The sequence below is a fragment of the Quercus lobata genome, chromosome 2 (genome assembly GCF_001633185.2).
Source record: "Quercus lobata isolate SW786 chromosome 2, ValleyOak3.0 Primary Assembly, whole genome shotgun sequence".
NCBI classification, from domain to species: domain Eukaryota; kingdom Viridiplantae; phylum Streptophyta; class Magnoliopsida; order Fagales; family Fagaceae; genus Quercus; species Quercus lobata.
Window position 1 is genome coordinate 8283683 of NC_044905.1, and position 18603 is coordinate 8302285.

An 18603-nucleotide genomic window follows, 5' to 3' on the forward strand; every position below is an offset into this window, starting at 1 on the left:
GTTTTAAAGAAAAAGTTTTTGAATATGGTACTTGCAGGTCCCGTGAACAACACGCTTCCCGAACGGTGGCTAAATCTTCTAGTTTTCACTTTATTAGTTTATCCCAAAAAAAAAAAGTTTTCACTTAATAGAAAGAAGGAATCAAGTTTTCCCTTACATTTAAGGACTCCACCATGTAAGAGTCAAACGGTGGCTAAATGCTCTAGTTTTCACTTTGTTAGTTTATCAAAAAAAAAAAAAATTCACTTAATAGAAAGAAGGAATCAAGTTTACCCTTACATTTAAGGACTCCACCATGTAATAGTGTGTGGAATATTAGTAAATGAAGCACACATGATTACCTTGCTTGTGTTATCTTCCCTGCATATTTGCATTTGCTTTATAATTGATTATTCTCTCCTCCCCTTTCTCTTGTGGATAAAATTTCCTCCGGTTTGGAAGAATCTCCTTCAACTCATTGAAATTCTATTAATTATCCATATATACTTTAATTACATGACCCATTAATTCATTTAAACAAGTTACATAACTATTAAATATTAATAGTTATATGAGTAAAAGCACATGACGATATTCATTTGCATAGCCTTGTAGTGGGTTGGAGGATAGGAAAATTTTGTCCATTCTCACTAGGTGCCTGGCGCCCTGCATCCTGCGATCCATGGAGTTGCTGTTGTACCTTCTGTCTTAAGCAATTTTGAAATAACTTATACCCTATAGTGGAATAATTTGAAGGGCCTTTGAATATTTCACTATCTATGTTTGAAATGATTACAAATTGTTCGGCAAGCATACATAGTGACAAAAAGTGAAATTCCGAAAATTCATCTTAGAGTGTGCAGGGCTTCTCTTTAGAAACTTTTAATAGCAGTTTGGATGCATTTGCTGACAAGGTGGGTGAAAGAGTGTGCAGGGCTTCCTCTTTAGAAACTTTTAGTTGCATTTTGGCTGCATTTGCTGGCAAGGTGGGTAAATTTGAAACCAAGTGAGGAAAGCTTCTTGTGGCCACTCGTTAGGTTTGGACTCAGTTCCCTTGCAATTTCCCTGGAATTTATAAAAGCTCTGTATGTAATTTTATTGAATCAGTGAACTATACCTTGTCAAAATGAAAGAGAAAAAAAAATGAATGAGCTCTATGTCAAATGGCACCTCCTTTGCTGCATTATGGAGAAAAAAAAAAAAAAAAAACTAATTACAAAGACCCCAGAACACAAAACTTTAATTCTATTTTAATATAATCATTGTAGATCCAGGTATACATTTTCTAAGAACAAATAATTGTTTGTGATTGTTAATTTCTAGTAATGCTGATAGAGCCTGCTGAATTGTTGTGTAGGCATTTTCGATCCAGAAGTTCCAGAAAACTTGTGGGCTGTATTTCCTTGCCCGATGGATTTGGGCATACCTTAGTAAGGGTCTCCAGTTAAATTATCAGAAGCTATGGACATCTAAATTATTTGTTGCTGGTGCAGCGGCTAGCTTTGCTGTTCTGTACTCAATAAGTTCAGTGGTAAATAAGAGCCATAAGGGAAAAAAATCTGGAATTCGGTTTCAGATATAAGCTAAGTATATATCAGTAATTACTAATTAGTCTATTCATATTGTATTGTAGAGGAGGATTTTCCAGAAGTTCGTGGAACAGGGTCTTAATGGTTGGTTTATACTTGACATGATGCTATGGTAAAGGTCATTGGTGTTTACAATTTTAGATCTCCTTCATTGTTTTGCTGTGTTGTGAAGCATATACGAAGAGTGAGTCCGTAGATGATATAAATAAGAATGTGAAAATTTATATGTAATTGGTTTGGTGGTAAATTTTAGAGCTCCTTAAAATGGACTGACACCCCTGTCTCATAATTAAGGAGTGTTGCTCGTTGATAATAAGACTAGATAGTGAAAAGTCGGGAATAGAACTGAGCAGTCTCTCTTTCTCTCTCTAAGAAAAGAGGTAAAAATCAACACGAAAAATTGCTCTGTTTTTTTCTCTTCTAGACTCGAGTTTTATGTTAAACGGGCTCCAAGCTTGATCTTTAATTCTTGGAAGTTATCCAATTGTCTCTTTAACCTGCGTTTCTGCAACCAAACTCGTGATATTTATGATCTCTCTCCCCCCTACTTCTCTCGTGTATGTGAGCTTGTGAACTCCAAGGCCCATTATTTCCTCCATACCATAACGTTTTAGGCTTTCTACCATTCACACTATTCCTGGCACTTCCCATGTGCCCTTGCTTAACCTTGCTCGAATCAAGCCTTTTTTAGACCCTGTCCATTGTCTAGCTTCATAGCTTAAAAACACTTCTGAAGACTTCCTTTTGCATAAATGAAGAAAACTATTTCCGAGCTTTTGCTTTTACTGTAAGCTAGAGAAAGAGATGAAGCAGTGTAAAATCACTGTGTTTGTGGAACAACTTTCCATACGTATTAAAAGAGTTAAGAGGAAGGAGTTTACATATCACAACCACCATATTCTTATGTTTGTCACTGGCGGTTTTCATAATGATACTAGGAATGTTCATCAACAATCGTGCTAGGAAATTCCTATCCTCAGATGAGTTTTACTTCCCCTGTCTGCATTTTATCCAAAGTCACCCAGGCCTTCATATTCTTACTTTCTTTGCAATTCTTCTTCGTCTGCTCCTTCTTTGCACCCATTTCAATTATCAAATGGGAGTAGAGGTTTGAGAGATTGGGTTGCTCCCAATTAGCTATCACATTCAATGAGCGATAAGGAGTTAAGGTGGCTAGCCTCAATGGAGCCAACTATTGAAAAATACCCTTACAATCGGACGCGAAAGGTGGCATTCATGTTCTTAACTAGAGGAAAATTGCCCTAGGGACCATTATAGGAAAAGTTCTTTAAGGGACATGCAGGGCTCTACTCAATTTACCTCCATACTTCACCAGACTTCACTGAAGAACCACCAGAATCCTCAGTGTTCTACAAGTGCAGGATACCAAGCAAGGTTAGAAATTTATATTGCCCTATCCCAAATTAAAAACCTACCAAGTCATGAACCAAGCTAAGTTTTTTCCTCCATTCATTTTAACTGAAACTGTATTTTGCAGCAAGTGGAATGGGGACAAGCCACAATGATTGATGCAAAGAGGCGCCTATTAGCTAATGCCCTACTTGATTTCTCCAACGAGAGATTTGTGTTACTCTCTGAAACATGCATTCCTTTGTTCAATTTTACAACAATTTACAACTACCTGATCAACTCTAACCATAGTTTTGTTGGCTCAATTGAAGATTCAAGAAAGATGGGTTGCGGCCGTTACAATAAACGTATGTGGCCAACGATATCATTGTCAGATTGGCGTAAAGGCAACCAATGGTTTGAAGTTACCGGAAGCTAGCCGTAAAGATAGTGTCAGATGTCACGTAATACCCCATTTTTGAAAACCATTGCAAGCCTCCATGTTATATGGATGAGCACTACTTGGCAACCCTTGTGACCAAAACTCAACCGAGCATGAATTCGACAGGAGCATTACTTGGGTTAATTGGTCCAGAGGTGGCTCGCATCCAACAAAGTTTGAGAGGAAGGATGTCTCTGAAGCGTTTTTGAATCGGGTGAGACATGGTTTTAGTTGTACTTATAATCGTATCACAACTACAGTTTGCTTTCTTTTCGCGAGAAAGTTTCAACCAAGAACCCTAGAGCCTTTGCTAAGAATAGCCCCAGTATTGCTTGGGTTTAATCCATAGAAAAATTTGTACCTTTTTAGCCTTTTAGTACTAGTATAGTAAGTTGTCTAGCCATAACATTTGGGTTTAATCCATGGAAGAATTTGTACTTTTTATCTTTTTAGTACTTGTAGTAAGTTGTCTGGCCAAAACATTAAAGAAAAAATGAAGATTATGGTTACCGCAAGGACATAAAATAATTTGGCTGTACCATGACACTGAGAGCATGTACAGGTGATGGAAAGGTTTCGTTGGTGTGCCTTGAAGAAAATCAATGGCCACAAGAATAAATCAGTTTGTTTCTGTTTTTGGAGAAACAAACAAGGTATACAACCAAATGAGAAAGAAACTAATTGGTTGTATCCTAGTAATGTCTTGAAAATCAGGGATTTGTCCCTTACCTTCGTTGAATTTATTTACTCTTTCCGGGGGAGTTCTTCCCTCTTCTCATAGGAGGTGTGGGCCTTGATGTCGAACCAAATTTGAAAAAATCTTTCCATTCAAGGGTGAGAAAAATCCAAGAGACCATCCAACAATTTACAAGTAAACAAAAGCCGAATAATCCAATGATTTATTTATTTTATTTTTTTTTTATGGTCACGCAATAAAATTTCACAACATCTAGAATGATAAGCTGAGGTGTTAGGTCATCATGAGTCAAAATAAAATGAAATAAAAATTATATGAGGATCATTTACAACGCAATATGACGTTCTTATAAAAATGTTGTAAGATTTTGTTATGCCATAAATAAGACTGTAAACTAGCCAAATCGAGCTATGTATTAAAAATTTCACAGTTAATTAATTTTTTATTTTTTGTGCTGAATTTTAGGCTTATTCATTTAGCTTTAGCTTTATTTCAAATGCAAGCTAAGCTCAAACTTATTACCAAATAAGATTATATGTTCACACTAGGTTAATTTTCTTGTTGAATAAGCTTGAGTTTGTTCACAAGTTACTTCATTAGCTTTTTTTTTTTTTTTTTTTTTCTCATATATAGAAAATCTATTAACTATACAAAAAGCGGCTATGCCGCTACAGTGTTTCGACACTGTTCACTCAACGCATTTCACTGTTCATCTATAGGGATATTTTGGTGAGCCACTTTTATTTATTTTTTATTTTTTATGTTTTGAACAGTAGCTACAGTTTTTTTTTTTCAACCTTCCATTTGTACTTTTTTTTAATATATATATATATATATTGTTATACTAATACAACAAATTTCACAATATTTTCACAATTATTAAAGTGTTAATTTCTTATAAGTCAAAATAAAATAATAAAATATGAAATTGTGACCAACCACAACTGAAAATAAATGTTTTGTGAAAATGTTGTAACACTTGCTTATATATATTATTATACTGACACAATAAATTTCACAATATTTTCGCAATTATTGAGGCGTCAATTTCTTATAAGTCAAGATAAAATAATAAAATATGAAACTATGACCAACCACAATTAAAAATAAATATTTTGTAAAAATATTAACTATATAAAAAGCGGCTATGTCGCTATAGTATTTCAACATTGTTCATTCAACGTATTTCATTGTTCATCTACAGTGATATTTTGGTGAGCCACTTTTTTTTTTAAACGTTTTGAACAATAGCTATATATATATATATATATTTTTTTTTCTAGGCTTCTGTTTGTATTTTTTTTTCTTTTATATATATTGTTATATTGATACAACAAATTTCACAATTATTAAAGTGTCAATTTCTTATAAATCAAAATAAAATAATAAAATATGAAACTGTGACTAACCACAACTGAAAATAAATGTTTTGTGGTAAATATAGAGGTGTCAATTTTTTAAAGGTCAAAATAAAATAATAAAATAAGAGAATGAGAACAATCACATCTAAAAATAAATGTATTATGAAAATGTTATAACATCTTCTTCTTGTCACAATATTTTCACAATTGCGAGATCTCAGTTTCTCATAGATTAAATAAAATAAAATAAAATAAATGCTATGTCCACAACATTTTCACAATAATTTTGTAACAAATTTTATGTGGCAAGGTATTTTTGAAAGATAAAAAAGTGATATCAATAGTGGGTTCAATTTAAAACCAATAACAACTTGTCATTTATAATTTTTTCCAAAAATGTTATGGATGTAGCATTTTTCTCAAATAAAATAAAAATATATCTATTCAGATCCTAAAAATAAAAGTATTGTGAAATTTTTTTAATATTTTGTTATATTCTTAGACTTCTTTTTTAGTATATATAGTCAAATTGGATGAACCAAAATTCACTGCACGTTTCACGCACAATTTTCTTGTATTGTCTTTTTGCTTCTTTTTTTTTTTTTTTTTAATGCATAATTTTAAAGCCAGTAATAATTTTTTACCTAAGATTCGTTGCGAAAATGTTGTGGACGTTAAAATTAAATAATAAAATATCAAATTGGGACCTACCACAGTTGGAAATAAAAAATATTACAAAAATGTTGTGACATTTTGTTATATTCCTAAACTTCTTTTTTGTGTGACATTTTGTTATGTTCCTAAACTTCTTTTTTTGTTTAGTCAAATGTTGTAAGCCAAAACTCATTTTTTTAGGCACAATTTTCTTCAATTGGCTTTTTATTTTATTTTTAAATACACAGTTAAAAGTGATTAGCCCAATTTAAAACTAGTACCAATTTACCACCTAAGATTTTTTATGAAAATATTGTAGACGTAACATTACTCTAAAATAAAATAATAAAATATTAGACTAGGACCCACCATAACCAAAAATAAAGGTATTGTAAAAATATCGTGACTTGTTGTTGTGTTTCTAGACTTCTTTTTTTGGTTTATTCAATTTGTTGAACTAAAATTCATTGTTTAATGCATAATTTTTTTAGTTTTTTTTTTTTTTTTTTTACACATTGTTTCAAGTTTTTTTTTTTTTTTAAATAAAAATAAAAACACACACACACACACACATATTGTTTTACACACACACAAATTGACGAAGTAACACTTTCCTCCTTTATGTTCGGGGTAGTTGCATTCCCCCCTAATGTAAAGTTGAATAATTTCATCATTTATATTTTGTAAATGAGCATATACCCCTATTTTTTCTCTCTCAGTTAAACCCTAACAAAATCTTATAATTCCTAAAATATTCCATTGTGCCATGTCTAATATACTCCTACTAAATTTTAATGTCCCAAAAAATTTCTTTGTGTATTTTGAATTTTATGTAGTAGACTGATAGTCATGCTTGGAAAGTTAGAATGATGATATATGGTGTTTTATTTGTTACCTAGAGAACACTAATTTATTAGGTTTAAATCTTCTACACTTATAATTTTATCTAATAAAAACTTTGATGACATATGTCTTTTGTTATTTTATTCTTATTTTTGAAAGTTCAAAAACCTGTATAAACACCTTTGAACGTTTAGACCCCAAATTACAACTTAACCAATTCAAGCAATATATCAAACAACTAGTGTGCGGAAACTTAACATATGCTATCATATGGAATTGGTTAAAACTATCTAAGCCAAAACAAAATATAATCCACAGCAGATAATAAAAAGACAAAGATAGAGAGGAAGGAAGATGCAAACACAAAGACAACACGCGATGTGTTATCGAAGAGGAAACCGAAGCCCTCGGCGTAAAACCTCTCCGCCGCCCTCCAAGCGGTAAACAATCCACTAGAAAATACAGTTGGGATACAAGGACAGCAATAGACCCTCCAAGCCTAATCTACCCAGTGCACCTAAGCCCTCCAAGCTTCTTGCTCCAACGAGGTTGCGCCGAACCTTTTTCTTTTCTAGCTTCCCGGATTCCGCTACTAGACCGTAGCATCAACCAATGAAGATTGGTTCCTTCCTAACTGCTTCCCAGAAATCCAAACAGCTGTCTCATAGTGATGATGATGGTCAGAACCAGGTTTGGTATAATGCCTCTCAAGGATTTGACAATGGAGAGGAAGAGAGTTGAGGAATTTGAAGAGACTCTAAGGTATAGATTGTGGGTGAATCAATCTTGTTTTTCTTTAGGGTTTCTCTCTCAAAATTCTCTTTGGAAGCTCACTTACAATTGTGGGTAAAAGGAGTATTTATACTGGAGTGGGAGAGGAATGTGAAACGTCAGGTTTTACAAAACAGGGGTGGCTCGCGGCTTGACCTCGCGGCTTGACTAAGTCGCGAGATCCAGTCGCGAGATAATCGTATGGCCAGTTGTCCTGTTTTGTCCTGTAGTACTCCAGCTAGCATGACTGTTCACCTTCCAGCATGCTTGGCACGTGTGCTGCGTCTGGCGGCTTGCAGCCACGAGTCACCTGCAAGTCCTAGCCGCGAGTCTCTGTTTTCTTGCACACTCTTGAGCAATCTTCACTCTATCTCACTCACTACCCTTACATCAAACCCACCTAAATACAGGGTTACTAAATGCTGAATTACAAGAAAATTTGGCACAGAATAAAGCCAATTAGATGGTTGAATAAATTCAACCTTACAATTTTAATTTCTTTTCCTACTTAAAAGGGTATTCATTAAAAATAAGTAACCTAAACACCGTAGTTAGACTCATAAAATAAGATAATAAAGAATGAAATATGAATAACAAAATTTTCATTGTAGATGATTGCAAATATTCAATTTAATGAAGATTTTCAAAAAAATTGTAGCATATATTATCATTCATTGCGAAAATTTAAATATTGTAGAAAGATAATGATATTCATTATCATTCTTTGTAGCATTTTTTGGTGAGTATATATTACATTTAGTAAATAACTTCTAAGAAATTGTCATAGTACATAGATATTCAAATAGCTATTTTAAATTTAAGTACATGACTTCATACTTCTTTAACAACAAAAAATCTATATTAATTCTCTCACTAAAAGGCCAGCATGTGCCTTGCACGTGTAACCCACACCAGTAGTGACTAAAATTTGTTACCCTTTTACAAATTTATGGAATTTTACTATGAATAGACTTATAGACTGATTATATTATAATAAAGTAGAAATAATAATTTGATATTATATGAAACTATTTACAGACTAATATAATTCAATCTCAAGTTTATCCAAGTATATTTTTAGACAAATCTACGTATAGAAATATAATATTATATATAATAAAATTGTGCTTCATGTTCATAAACTTGTTCACAAACAAATAATAATGTTTGAACTTGGCTTGTTTAATAGTCGAGCCTAAACTTTGGTTTTAACTTGACTTGTTTACTAAACAAATGAATATATTTAAACTTTTCTCAAGCCAAACTTGAGTTGTTCATAAACAACTTAATTCATTTACAACTTTAGCTACGGACTTTCTCAACTACAATAAAGGAAAACGTTTTTCCCTCTCTTTTTTAACAAAGAAAAAAAAATACAATTTGTTAAAATCATTTTAAGTCTAAAACCTCCTTATTAAAAAACATTGTGTTGTGTTTGTTTCAGTGGTGAGCGATGACATTGTGTTCCAAGTGATAAAAAGCATTATAATAGTTTGAAAAATAAAAAAAGTTGGATAGTCTCTCGAGCATTAATAATTAATAATGACCTTGGATGAGGGCATTAACTGGGCCATTCATAAACGGGGTAAGAGAAATTATATAGTCTTCTAATGGACCACGTTACTTGTCTACCATTTCACTAAAAAACTCTCACTTGTTTAAAATTGTTGAGTAAGTAATTAGTTTTTGTGTAAAAAAAAAAATTTAACTTAACAATTTTAAACAAATTAGAGTCTTTTAGTGGAGTGGTGGACCACCTCACTTGTCTGGACCTTATAATTTCTCACAGGGTAGGGCTATTTGGCAGAGGAATCAATTTCCACATTTACATATTATTGGGTGCACCAGGGCATGAACTAGGGCTCCCTGATAGTCAATGAAGAAGAGCACAACCTAATAAAGACCATAGTAGCCAATTAAGGTAACTAAAACTAACAATCCCCATCAGCAGTAGAACAAGAATGTCACCCTAACTCCCCCATCCCATGGGAGTATTATCCACACGCTTTGGAATATCAAGTGGATGACACGATTAAGGGTGAGATTACAGATTTGGGTTTGATATCTTTTGAAAGGTTACTTTCGTGTTATGTACGCGACTTGGTAGTGGGGAGGAATAAAGCGTCCGATGTGAATTATATCGTGTGTTGTGGGTTTATTGTGAGGGGTGTGCACTACGCCATTAACCCACCATGTTAGGAATGCAAAGTATTGTATGACTTTGCTTTTGGGTTGTGGCTCGTGGCCTGTGGGTTTTTTTTTTTTTTTAATTTTTTTTATAATTGTAAATTATGTCTCTAAATTTTAAAAGTGTTTGGATTTTGATGGGATAGCAAAAAATTAGTTTACCTCCAATTCGTCCAAAAGTATCGTCCAGGACCAAGAGAGCAAACAGGATCAGGAATCACCCAAGGATAAGAAAGATGTTCATGGATGAGAATATTGCTCATGAACAATGAAATCTCCCATGGACGAGCAAATAGGATCAGGAATCACCCAAGGATGAGAAAGATGTTCATGGATGAGAATATCGCTCATGAACAATGAAATCTCCCATGGACGATAACGAGGTCGTCCATGGACGATGATCAGACGTCGAAGAACAACCAAATCTTCCATACAATGGATGGATGAACATGCAACACTTAGGAAATTTTCGAAACCTTGGAACGGTTACCAAACCCATGATTATTGCCATAAATTCCTCGAATACTTAACTTCTGTTAGCGGTTGCAACTTCTGTAGCTGTTGAGGAAGTTATGTCCGGACTCATTGGCTTTCACGAATCTTGGGGAAGTTACTAGGTTAATAACTGTCCCAAGGTTCTTTATATAAAGGACCGGTCTAAATCAAACAAAGGTAAGTACATTCTGACATTTTACTCCTAAAAAGTTGGAACTCCATTCTTGTGAGAAACTAACTTAGCCATCGGAGGGTGTTTGGCCGGTCTTCTCCTGTCCCTTTTTGATTACGTGTTCATCTTTGTAGGCCTTCCACAGCCACTAGTAGCCCACCGAAGCCGAAGCGTTCAATCTACTGATTTTGTGCAACATTAGTTGGCGCCGTTTGTGGGAAAGACAATTCGATTGCTTTGCAATTTGTCTTTCTATGACAAAAGGTTGAATGGTTCGTACCAGGTCAAGGGCTACCAACCGAGGCCATCAAAAGAGTGGGGATGCTTCAAGAAATCCCCAATGCGATCGTCAATAAGCCCCAGTGATGCCACAATCCTCTGTTCAACACATGCAGTTTATGGTAGCCGCTATGGCGGAGTTAACCTGACAGAATCAAGAATTGAACAATGAGATTAATTTGAAGAAGCAATGCTATGAGGGGTACGCTGAAGTTCAAGCCCAAAATCAGGAAGATAGGGAAAACGTTGAACTAGGAAGCCAATCAAGGGGTATCACGTCTAGAAGGGTGCTGCAATTGGAGAGGGAAATGGATCAGATGAGAAAGGTTATGGTGGAGATGAGGGAGAACATGAAAAGGGCAAATCCAGTGGAGGATCTAGTCCATCGAACAGATTCCTCTTTCACGGCTTCCATCAACGGTCACCCCTTACCCCCAAAGTTCAAGATGCCTTCATTGGATTCATATGATGGAGCACGTAACCCATTTGATCACATAGAAACTTTCAAGACTACCATGCACCTTCAAGGAGTCCCAGATGAGATTATGTGTAGAGTCTTCCCTACCACTCTCAAAGGACCGGTGCGAGTGTGGTTCAGCAAAATACCCCCGAACACAGTGAGTTCTTTTGAAGAATTGAGTAAGTTGTTTGTCAATAATTTTATCAGAAGGCAAAGGCACAAACACTCTTCATCCAGTCTGTTAACCATAGAACAAGGAGAGAATGAAAGCCTGCGCTCCTTCATCACTTGTTTTAACAGGGAAGCCTTAACCATTGATGAGGTGGATGACAAGCTACTCTTGGCGGCCTTCCATAATGGGGTTAATTCTAATTTATTTATTTTTAAGCTATATGAGAAGGAGCCTCAATCCATGGCTAAAATCGTTCATTTGGCCCAAAACTTTATGAATGTAGAAGATGCGATCATAGCCAAGAAGAGGAAAAGAGCTGAAAGGATGGAAGCACACACCGCACGCCACTCGGAACAAGGCCCTCATCCAAAGAAGGGATGAACGGAAGATAAGAAGGAACGAGATAATAGGAAGACGGGTTCCTCCTCAAGAAGAAGTTAGAACTACACACCCTTAAACGCTCCACTTGATCAAGTGCTCATGCAAATCAATGATGACCCTTCTTTAAATTGGTCGGAGAAGATGAAAGGAGATCCCAATAAGTGCAATAAGAATAAATATTGTCGCTTCCATAAGGATCATGGGCATGACGCGGACGAGTGTTATGACTTGAAGCAGCAAATCGAGAATCTCATTAGACAAGGAAAGTTAAGGCACTTCGTTGGAAGGGATCATAAAGATGAGAAGTTGAAGGGAAAGATGGAAAAATCATCCCAGCCCCCACTAGGAGAGATAAGGGTTATCATAGGAAGGACTTCAACGGGGCAGTCTTCCAAGTCAAAGAAGACGTATCTCAAAGTGGTGCAAAATGTCCAACTCTCTAGACGATCCCCAAGGACGAGAGCAATTGACAAGCTAGCTATTTCATTCACCGACAAAGAGGCGGAAAGGATCCATCACTCGCATGACAATGCAATTGTCTTTACTCTGCTCATCGTAGATTATACAACCAGAAGAGTGTTGTTGGATAATGGAAGTTCAGCAGATATATTGTACTACCATGCCTTCCAACAGATGAGGCTTGGGCGGGATCAACTTCGACCAGTATGTTCACCATTAATAGGGTTTGGAGGAATGAAGGTGCAACCTATAGGCACTATTACGTTACTTGTAGTGGTGGGATCATACCCACAGCAGGTAACTAAGGAAGTCAATTTCCTCGTGGTGGATTGTTCGTCCTCATACAATGCTATTATTGGAAGACCAACTTTGAACAGTTGGAAGGTGATAACATCTACCTACCATCTATTAGTCAAATTCCCTACATAGTACGGGATAGGACAAGCACAAGGGGATCAGTTGGCAGCCAGAGAATGTTATTTAGCCATGATGGCTTTGGACGAGCAGGTCCAGACAATGAGTATTAAGGAGAGAAGGGTTGTTGCAGAGCCCACTGAAGTACTGGAAAATGTTCTTTTGCAAGAAGATGATACTGAAAAATTCACCAGAATTGGAACAAGTATGAAGGAGAAGGCAAGAAAAGACCTCATCCAGCTCTTGAGGAAGAGTATCGATGTTTTTACGTGGAGTCATGACAACATGCCAGGAATCGATCCAAGTGTAATTACTTATCGATTGAATGTGTACCCTTGTTCTAAACCTGTTCGTCAGAAGAAAAGGGTGTTTGCTCCTGAGCGAGATAAGGCAATCAAGGAAGAGATTCAAAAACTGATCACAGCACAGTTTATTAAGGAAGTTTATTACCCGGATTGGTTAGCCAATGTGGTGATGGTGAAGAGGGCAAATGGCAAGTGGAGGATGTGCGTAGACTTCACTGACTTGAACAAAGGTTGCCCTAAGGATAGTTATCCTTTGCAACGCATTGATCAATTGGTGGATTCTACAACTGGCCATCAGTTGTTGGAATAAGCCTTTCTTCGTAGAAGAAGGAAATATTAATTTCTCCCTATAACCCATCTATGAATGATAATATTTAATCAGTAATATCAACAAATTCTTGCACAGCCAAAAGAAAATAAATATGAAAATTAAATAATAAAAAGATCTACCGACTATTACAATTTCATCTTTATCGAGTTATCAGATTTTAATATCAGAATAGTGGATATAGTCATGATTCGATAGGTTAGGTCCACTTAATTTTTTTGTTGTTTTCTAATTTAGAATGGATTTGGTTGGAATAATGAAAAGGGATATTTATCGATTCAAGGAGACGACTCTTCATTATTCAATAGAATATTACATTAAATATAATACAATATTATTCATTATAATTATAATAATAAATAATAATTTCGAATAGCTAATATTAAATATAAAATAATAATAGGACAATTATTCCAAATTCATAATAATATATATTTATTATTATTAGAATCTAAATTTAAATTAGAATACAAATATAAAAAGAATAGAATAAATTAATAAATAAAAAAATGTTCCACTTTATAACTATAATTACTATACTATTATTCATTATAATAATAACTTATTATCATTAAATAAATCATTAAATTATGAAATGGAATGATCAGGTTTGTTACTTTTTTAGTATTATTAGAAATACCACCAATATCTCTATTCCCCCTTGAAATAAGAATACTTTGACTGGGATTTTATGAAAAAGCCAAAGCCCCTTATCAGATTTGAACCGATGACTTACGCCTTACTATGGCGTTACTCTACCACTGAGTTAAAGGGGCCCTTTTTTTTTATTCGATTACTGAATAAGTCATTCGCCACAATGAGTCTAGTGCATATACTGATTATAATATAGATGGATGTACATTCTAATATATAGATGTACATAGATATAGTTTAGTGCACATATATATCTTATGCACATGGTGGACCATTCAGGAACGAGAAATTCAATTTCTCTAGTGAGTATAGAGTAAACTAGTGATTATGGGTAAACTCAAAACGGTTTATTAAGATTGGATTTACTAAATAGCAACGCAAGAAATTTTTTAAAGACCGACCCTAATTGAATTGATCCACATCATAACGAAATTCATTTGATTGATACATAGACTTGCCAATTCAATATAGATCTAAGATATTTCCTCGAATCATTGATAAAAAGATTTTTTTTACTTGTTTCTCTAACTCAATTCTTAGAGGAAAAAAACAATTTTCAATAACTTGTTGATCCCTATCCCTCTTCCCAGATTTCCAGATTTATCCTCTTTTTTATTTTTTTTTTTGCATTTCCGAGCTTAGTGTAAGATAAAAATATGTCTATCTAATCTTAACAAAATGAATGAATCAATGAATGAAAGTGGAAGAAATGGAGTTTCATTACCCTTTCTGGTCTCGCGAACCAATCACTCCCCGAAAGGTCCTATACCTCGTATTATTTATATTCGACCTATTTTTTTTTTACTATTTACTTTTTAATAGAAATATCGATTTATAATGAATATCAATTTATTCGTATATTTATTTTAGTTCTTATATTTATTTGACTCTTTATATTATTGAATCTAATTATTCTATGTATAATTAATTAGAAATAAAATTGGAATAATATTTCAAAGATTTTATGAAATGGTGATTCGAATGAATGATTCATGAATATAAATATGAATCAAAACAAAAGATTCTATGGAATCATGAAAGAGGGATCTTTCCCCCAGATTTAGTCATACCATTAGATTGACAATTTCAAAAAGCTGTTCATACTATGAACATAGTATGAGGGCAGTCGGGCAAGTATGCCCCCATCATCTAGTGGTTCAGGACATCTCTCTTTCAAGGAGGCAATGGGGATTCGACTTCCCCTGGGGGTAGGGTACTACGCAAGGAAGTTGATCATGGATTATCAATATGCCTGGAATTGATTCTTCCTGGGTCGATGCCCGAGTAGTTAATGGGGACGGACTGTAAATTCGTTGGCAATATGTCTACGCTGGTTCCAATCCAACTCGGCCCAATAATTCACCCATCCACCATGAAATGAATAACCCATTTGTTGTTCCCCAGAAAGGCCTAATCGGAATACGAAAGACTAAAGAAAAGTGAGATTTTCTGATATATTTTTACCACTGTTCATTTCCTCTATTTATTTTTTTCCACAAATTCAGATCTTGTTTGCTAATGATCCATCTAGATTCATATAAGGATCCAGAGGTATAAAGTCTAAGGTAAAGAATGAAATAAAGAATAAAGAAAAAATTAAAACTCTTTTTTTTTCATTGAAAGTGAAAGATTGATTTGATTATAAATCAATTTCTAAAAAAACGAAAGGATTACTAACAATTTGCGAGACGCTCCCACTAAAGTGCATATCCATGTGGATATCAAATATATCATGTGGATTTATGTTACAATATGACTATTCTAATCTAAATAAAATAGAAAGGGTTTGAATGAAATCATAAGAATATGTATGATGTATACTTTATTTGCTTGGGACTGTAGTTCAATTGGTCAGAGCACCGCCCTGTGAAGGTGGAAGCTGCGGGTTCGAGCCCCGTCAGTCCCAACGGATCCAAATACAATAAAAAAAAAAATACATCAATTCATCTCTTCATTTTCTTTGAAAGGGAGAACAAATAGAAGAATTTCATTCCCCTTGGGAATGCTCTCTTATTTTATTTATTTATTTTTTCCTTTCACATTTCTCATCAAAGAAATATGGGAATTCCCATTTATTCAACTAGTACCGATTGAAAGGTGAAAGGCATATGTAAATTAGTACAATTATTGGTAGAAGCATATTCAGGATTCCAAGAGATACCGTACGGAGTCCGTCTTTTTCAATTATTCCCGATCCGTGTAATGTAATAGAGTACCATATGTTTCAAGTAGGACATACAAAATAAAATTTAACATAGTAACCTTGATATAATACTTTTAAGATTAAAGGTATATCCCTTTCTATTTCTAACTACGATTTTGTGTAACCTCAATTACTAATTGAAATTAGTAATGCGAAGTTTGAAACAATTTATCTCATTCAACTTTCACACTGAATTTTTGATATATGTGCATCCTGTAATTAATCCAAGGAAATAGTATATTAATAATAGTATATTAATAAAATAAAAAGAAAGCTCAAAAAAGAAGGATCCCATCTCTCTTTCTCTCTTAGCGAGGGCTATCTCTCTTAGAGAGAGTGAGGGAATGAATAATATTTTTTAAGGGTCCTGCCGAAGAAAGAACAGGGTTTTTAATGAATTTGATGGAATACTATATTTTTTATACCCCGGCTTTCCTTATTATATATTATACTTATACTTTTTTGTTTTCCAAGAAGATTAGATCATTAAAGATTAAAGGGAGGTTCGAACTTACCTTTTTACATTTTGCTTCTATTGTTTATTTTATTGGGTTTTTTATAACCAATGTAAGTAAGTGTAAAGGAGGTCATATGATATCTCATCAGATGCTTAAGGGGGGCGTACTTTATAGAAACTGTAGTTTATATAAACTAAAGAGTGGAATAGAATGATAAATAACGTAAAAGAATTATTGATTGGATTCATAATCCGAATTGCAATTCGGTATGGATAAAGGATCTTCCTTTGTTATACTATTTAATTCTCGACGATGAATCAATTAATTTGATAGCTCAGATATTGTTATTCATAATATTGATCTGATTCGATATCATCGAGATGTAATTCATACCATTGAATGTTGCATTTACAGGCGAAAGGTTTATCAGCTCTATGGGATTAAATCCCAAGTTATTTCAAATTAAATAAAAATGAAACGATGAGATTATGGAAGTAAATATTCTCGCATTTATTGCTGCTGCACTGTTCATTCTAGTTCCGACTGCTTTTTTACTTATAATATACGTAAAAATGGTCAGTCAAAATGATTAATTTGACTTAAACTTGACTGTTTTGTTCTTATCAATGATTGAAAGTAAAAAATAAAAAATTAAAAGTATTCCAATTTCATGTCTTAAATGAAACAAGCGGACTAGAATTATCAGTATGGTAGAAAGATTCATATATTTCTTTCTACCACACTTATTATATTATTGTAGTATATAAAGTTTTACTATATAAAGATAGAGGTTTAATATGGATCAATCCACAATATCTATCTTCATAGATATCAATTACATATAGATATAAATTCCATACATCTATGTACATAGCGTACCAATTCTATTTCTTTGCTTTATCTATTTAATTTGTGTTGATTGCAATTATCAATATAAAAAAATAGAAGGGCAACTCTTACTCTTACGGTTCTAATTCCTAGAATTTATGATTCTTTTCAATATGAGAATCCTGGTATCCACCGAAAGAATCAAATCGATGAAGTAAAAAAAGTATAGGCGTATATTAATAAACGAGAATCACATAATTTTTTTTTTAGCATTTCGAATAAATAATTGATTGAGCAGTTAACAGATGATCCGGGGGTTCGGTTCCATGGGGAACCTCTTTGGATTTCGAAAAGGATTAGTAAAGCACACTCATTTTCATTTTTAACTCTTGAACCGTGATATGAAATGAGTTCAATAAAGCAAGCATAACATAAATCGAATTTCTAAAATAATACAACAAATAATAAAGCAAGCGGTAACGCGCAATATGTGACTTGCCCAAGGCAATATTTTATTATGTGGAGTATTTCGTTGGACAACCACTATGTCTATGTTTTTTCCCATAGAGAGTCTGTATCCACTTAATAACATAACCATTTTCTCTTTGAACAGTAAAAAAAAAAAAGAGGTGGAAACCAAAAACAAATAAAAAAAGTAAAATAAAAAGGGCTTTGCAGAATGGTCTATAAAACAATTGATATGGGTTGAGTTTGATTCCTCAACTCAATTAGTAGTACCTCTAAAGTCCACTTCTACCCCATACTATGAGTGAAAGAGAAAATGTAAAGACTACCATTAAAGCAGCCCAAGCAAGACTTACTATATCCATGTGAATTATATCCCCTATCTCCATAAATATGAAGGAATTATTCCATTACCCTTCCCTAATCATTATTATGTTCACTAATCACTAATAATAGTGGAATCGCTGGCGTGGAGTCAAAAGTGAAGTGGATTATGACCCAACACCATTGATGAAACAATTCACTAAACTCACAATTCTAACCGGTTTTTATATTATATTATATAATTTAGATCGGAAAACGGTAAGAACAAGCAAAATACGTGGATACGCCTTTAGAAGTTTCAGGGGAATGTTACTAACATGTAGGAATAATAAT

At 33.9% G+C, this 18603-nt stretch overlaps 1 protein-coding gene, 2 non-coding genes and 2 pseudogenes across 3 annotated transcripts; 4 read left to right on the forward strand and 1 right to left on the reverse strand.

Annotated features, from left to right (window-relative positions):
• The window catches only part of LOC115958471, a 51293-nt pseudogene extending 49609 nt beyond the window's left edge, over nt 1-1684 (forward strand).
• Nucleotides 1685-2717: 1033 nt separating this feature from the next.
• Nucleotides 2718-3709, forward strand: LOC115958482 (annotated as a pseudogene).
• A 7418-nt stretch (nt 3710-11127) lies between these two features.
• LOC115958492 lies at nt 11128-11832 on the forward strand. Its single transcript, XM_031076904.1, has one exon. The coding sequence runs from the start codon at nt 11128-11130 to the stop codon at nt 11830-11832; it is 705 nt and encodes a 234-aa protein (XP_030932764.1).
• Nucleotides 11833-14042: 2210 nt separating this feature from the next.
• Nucleotides 14043-14114, reverse strand: TRNAT-AGU. The gene has a single exon. It is a non-coding gene; the product is annotated as a tRNA-Thr (tRNA).
• A 1710-nt stretch (nt 14115-15824) lies between these two features.
• On the forward strand, nt 15825-15898 carry TRNAH-GUG. Its single transcript has one exon. It is a non-coding gene; the product is annotated as a tRNA-His (tRNA).
• Nucleotides 15899-18603: the final 2705 nt, after the last annotated feature.

Bases quoted from the DNA above. Each gene is read 5' to 3' on its own strand.
- LOC115958492 (XM_031076904.1), top strand. From the start codon at position 11,128: ATGGATCAGATGAGAAAGGTTATGGTGGAGATGAGGGAGAACATGAAA.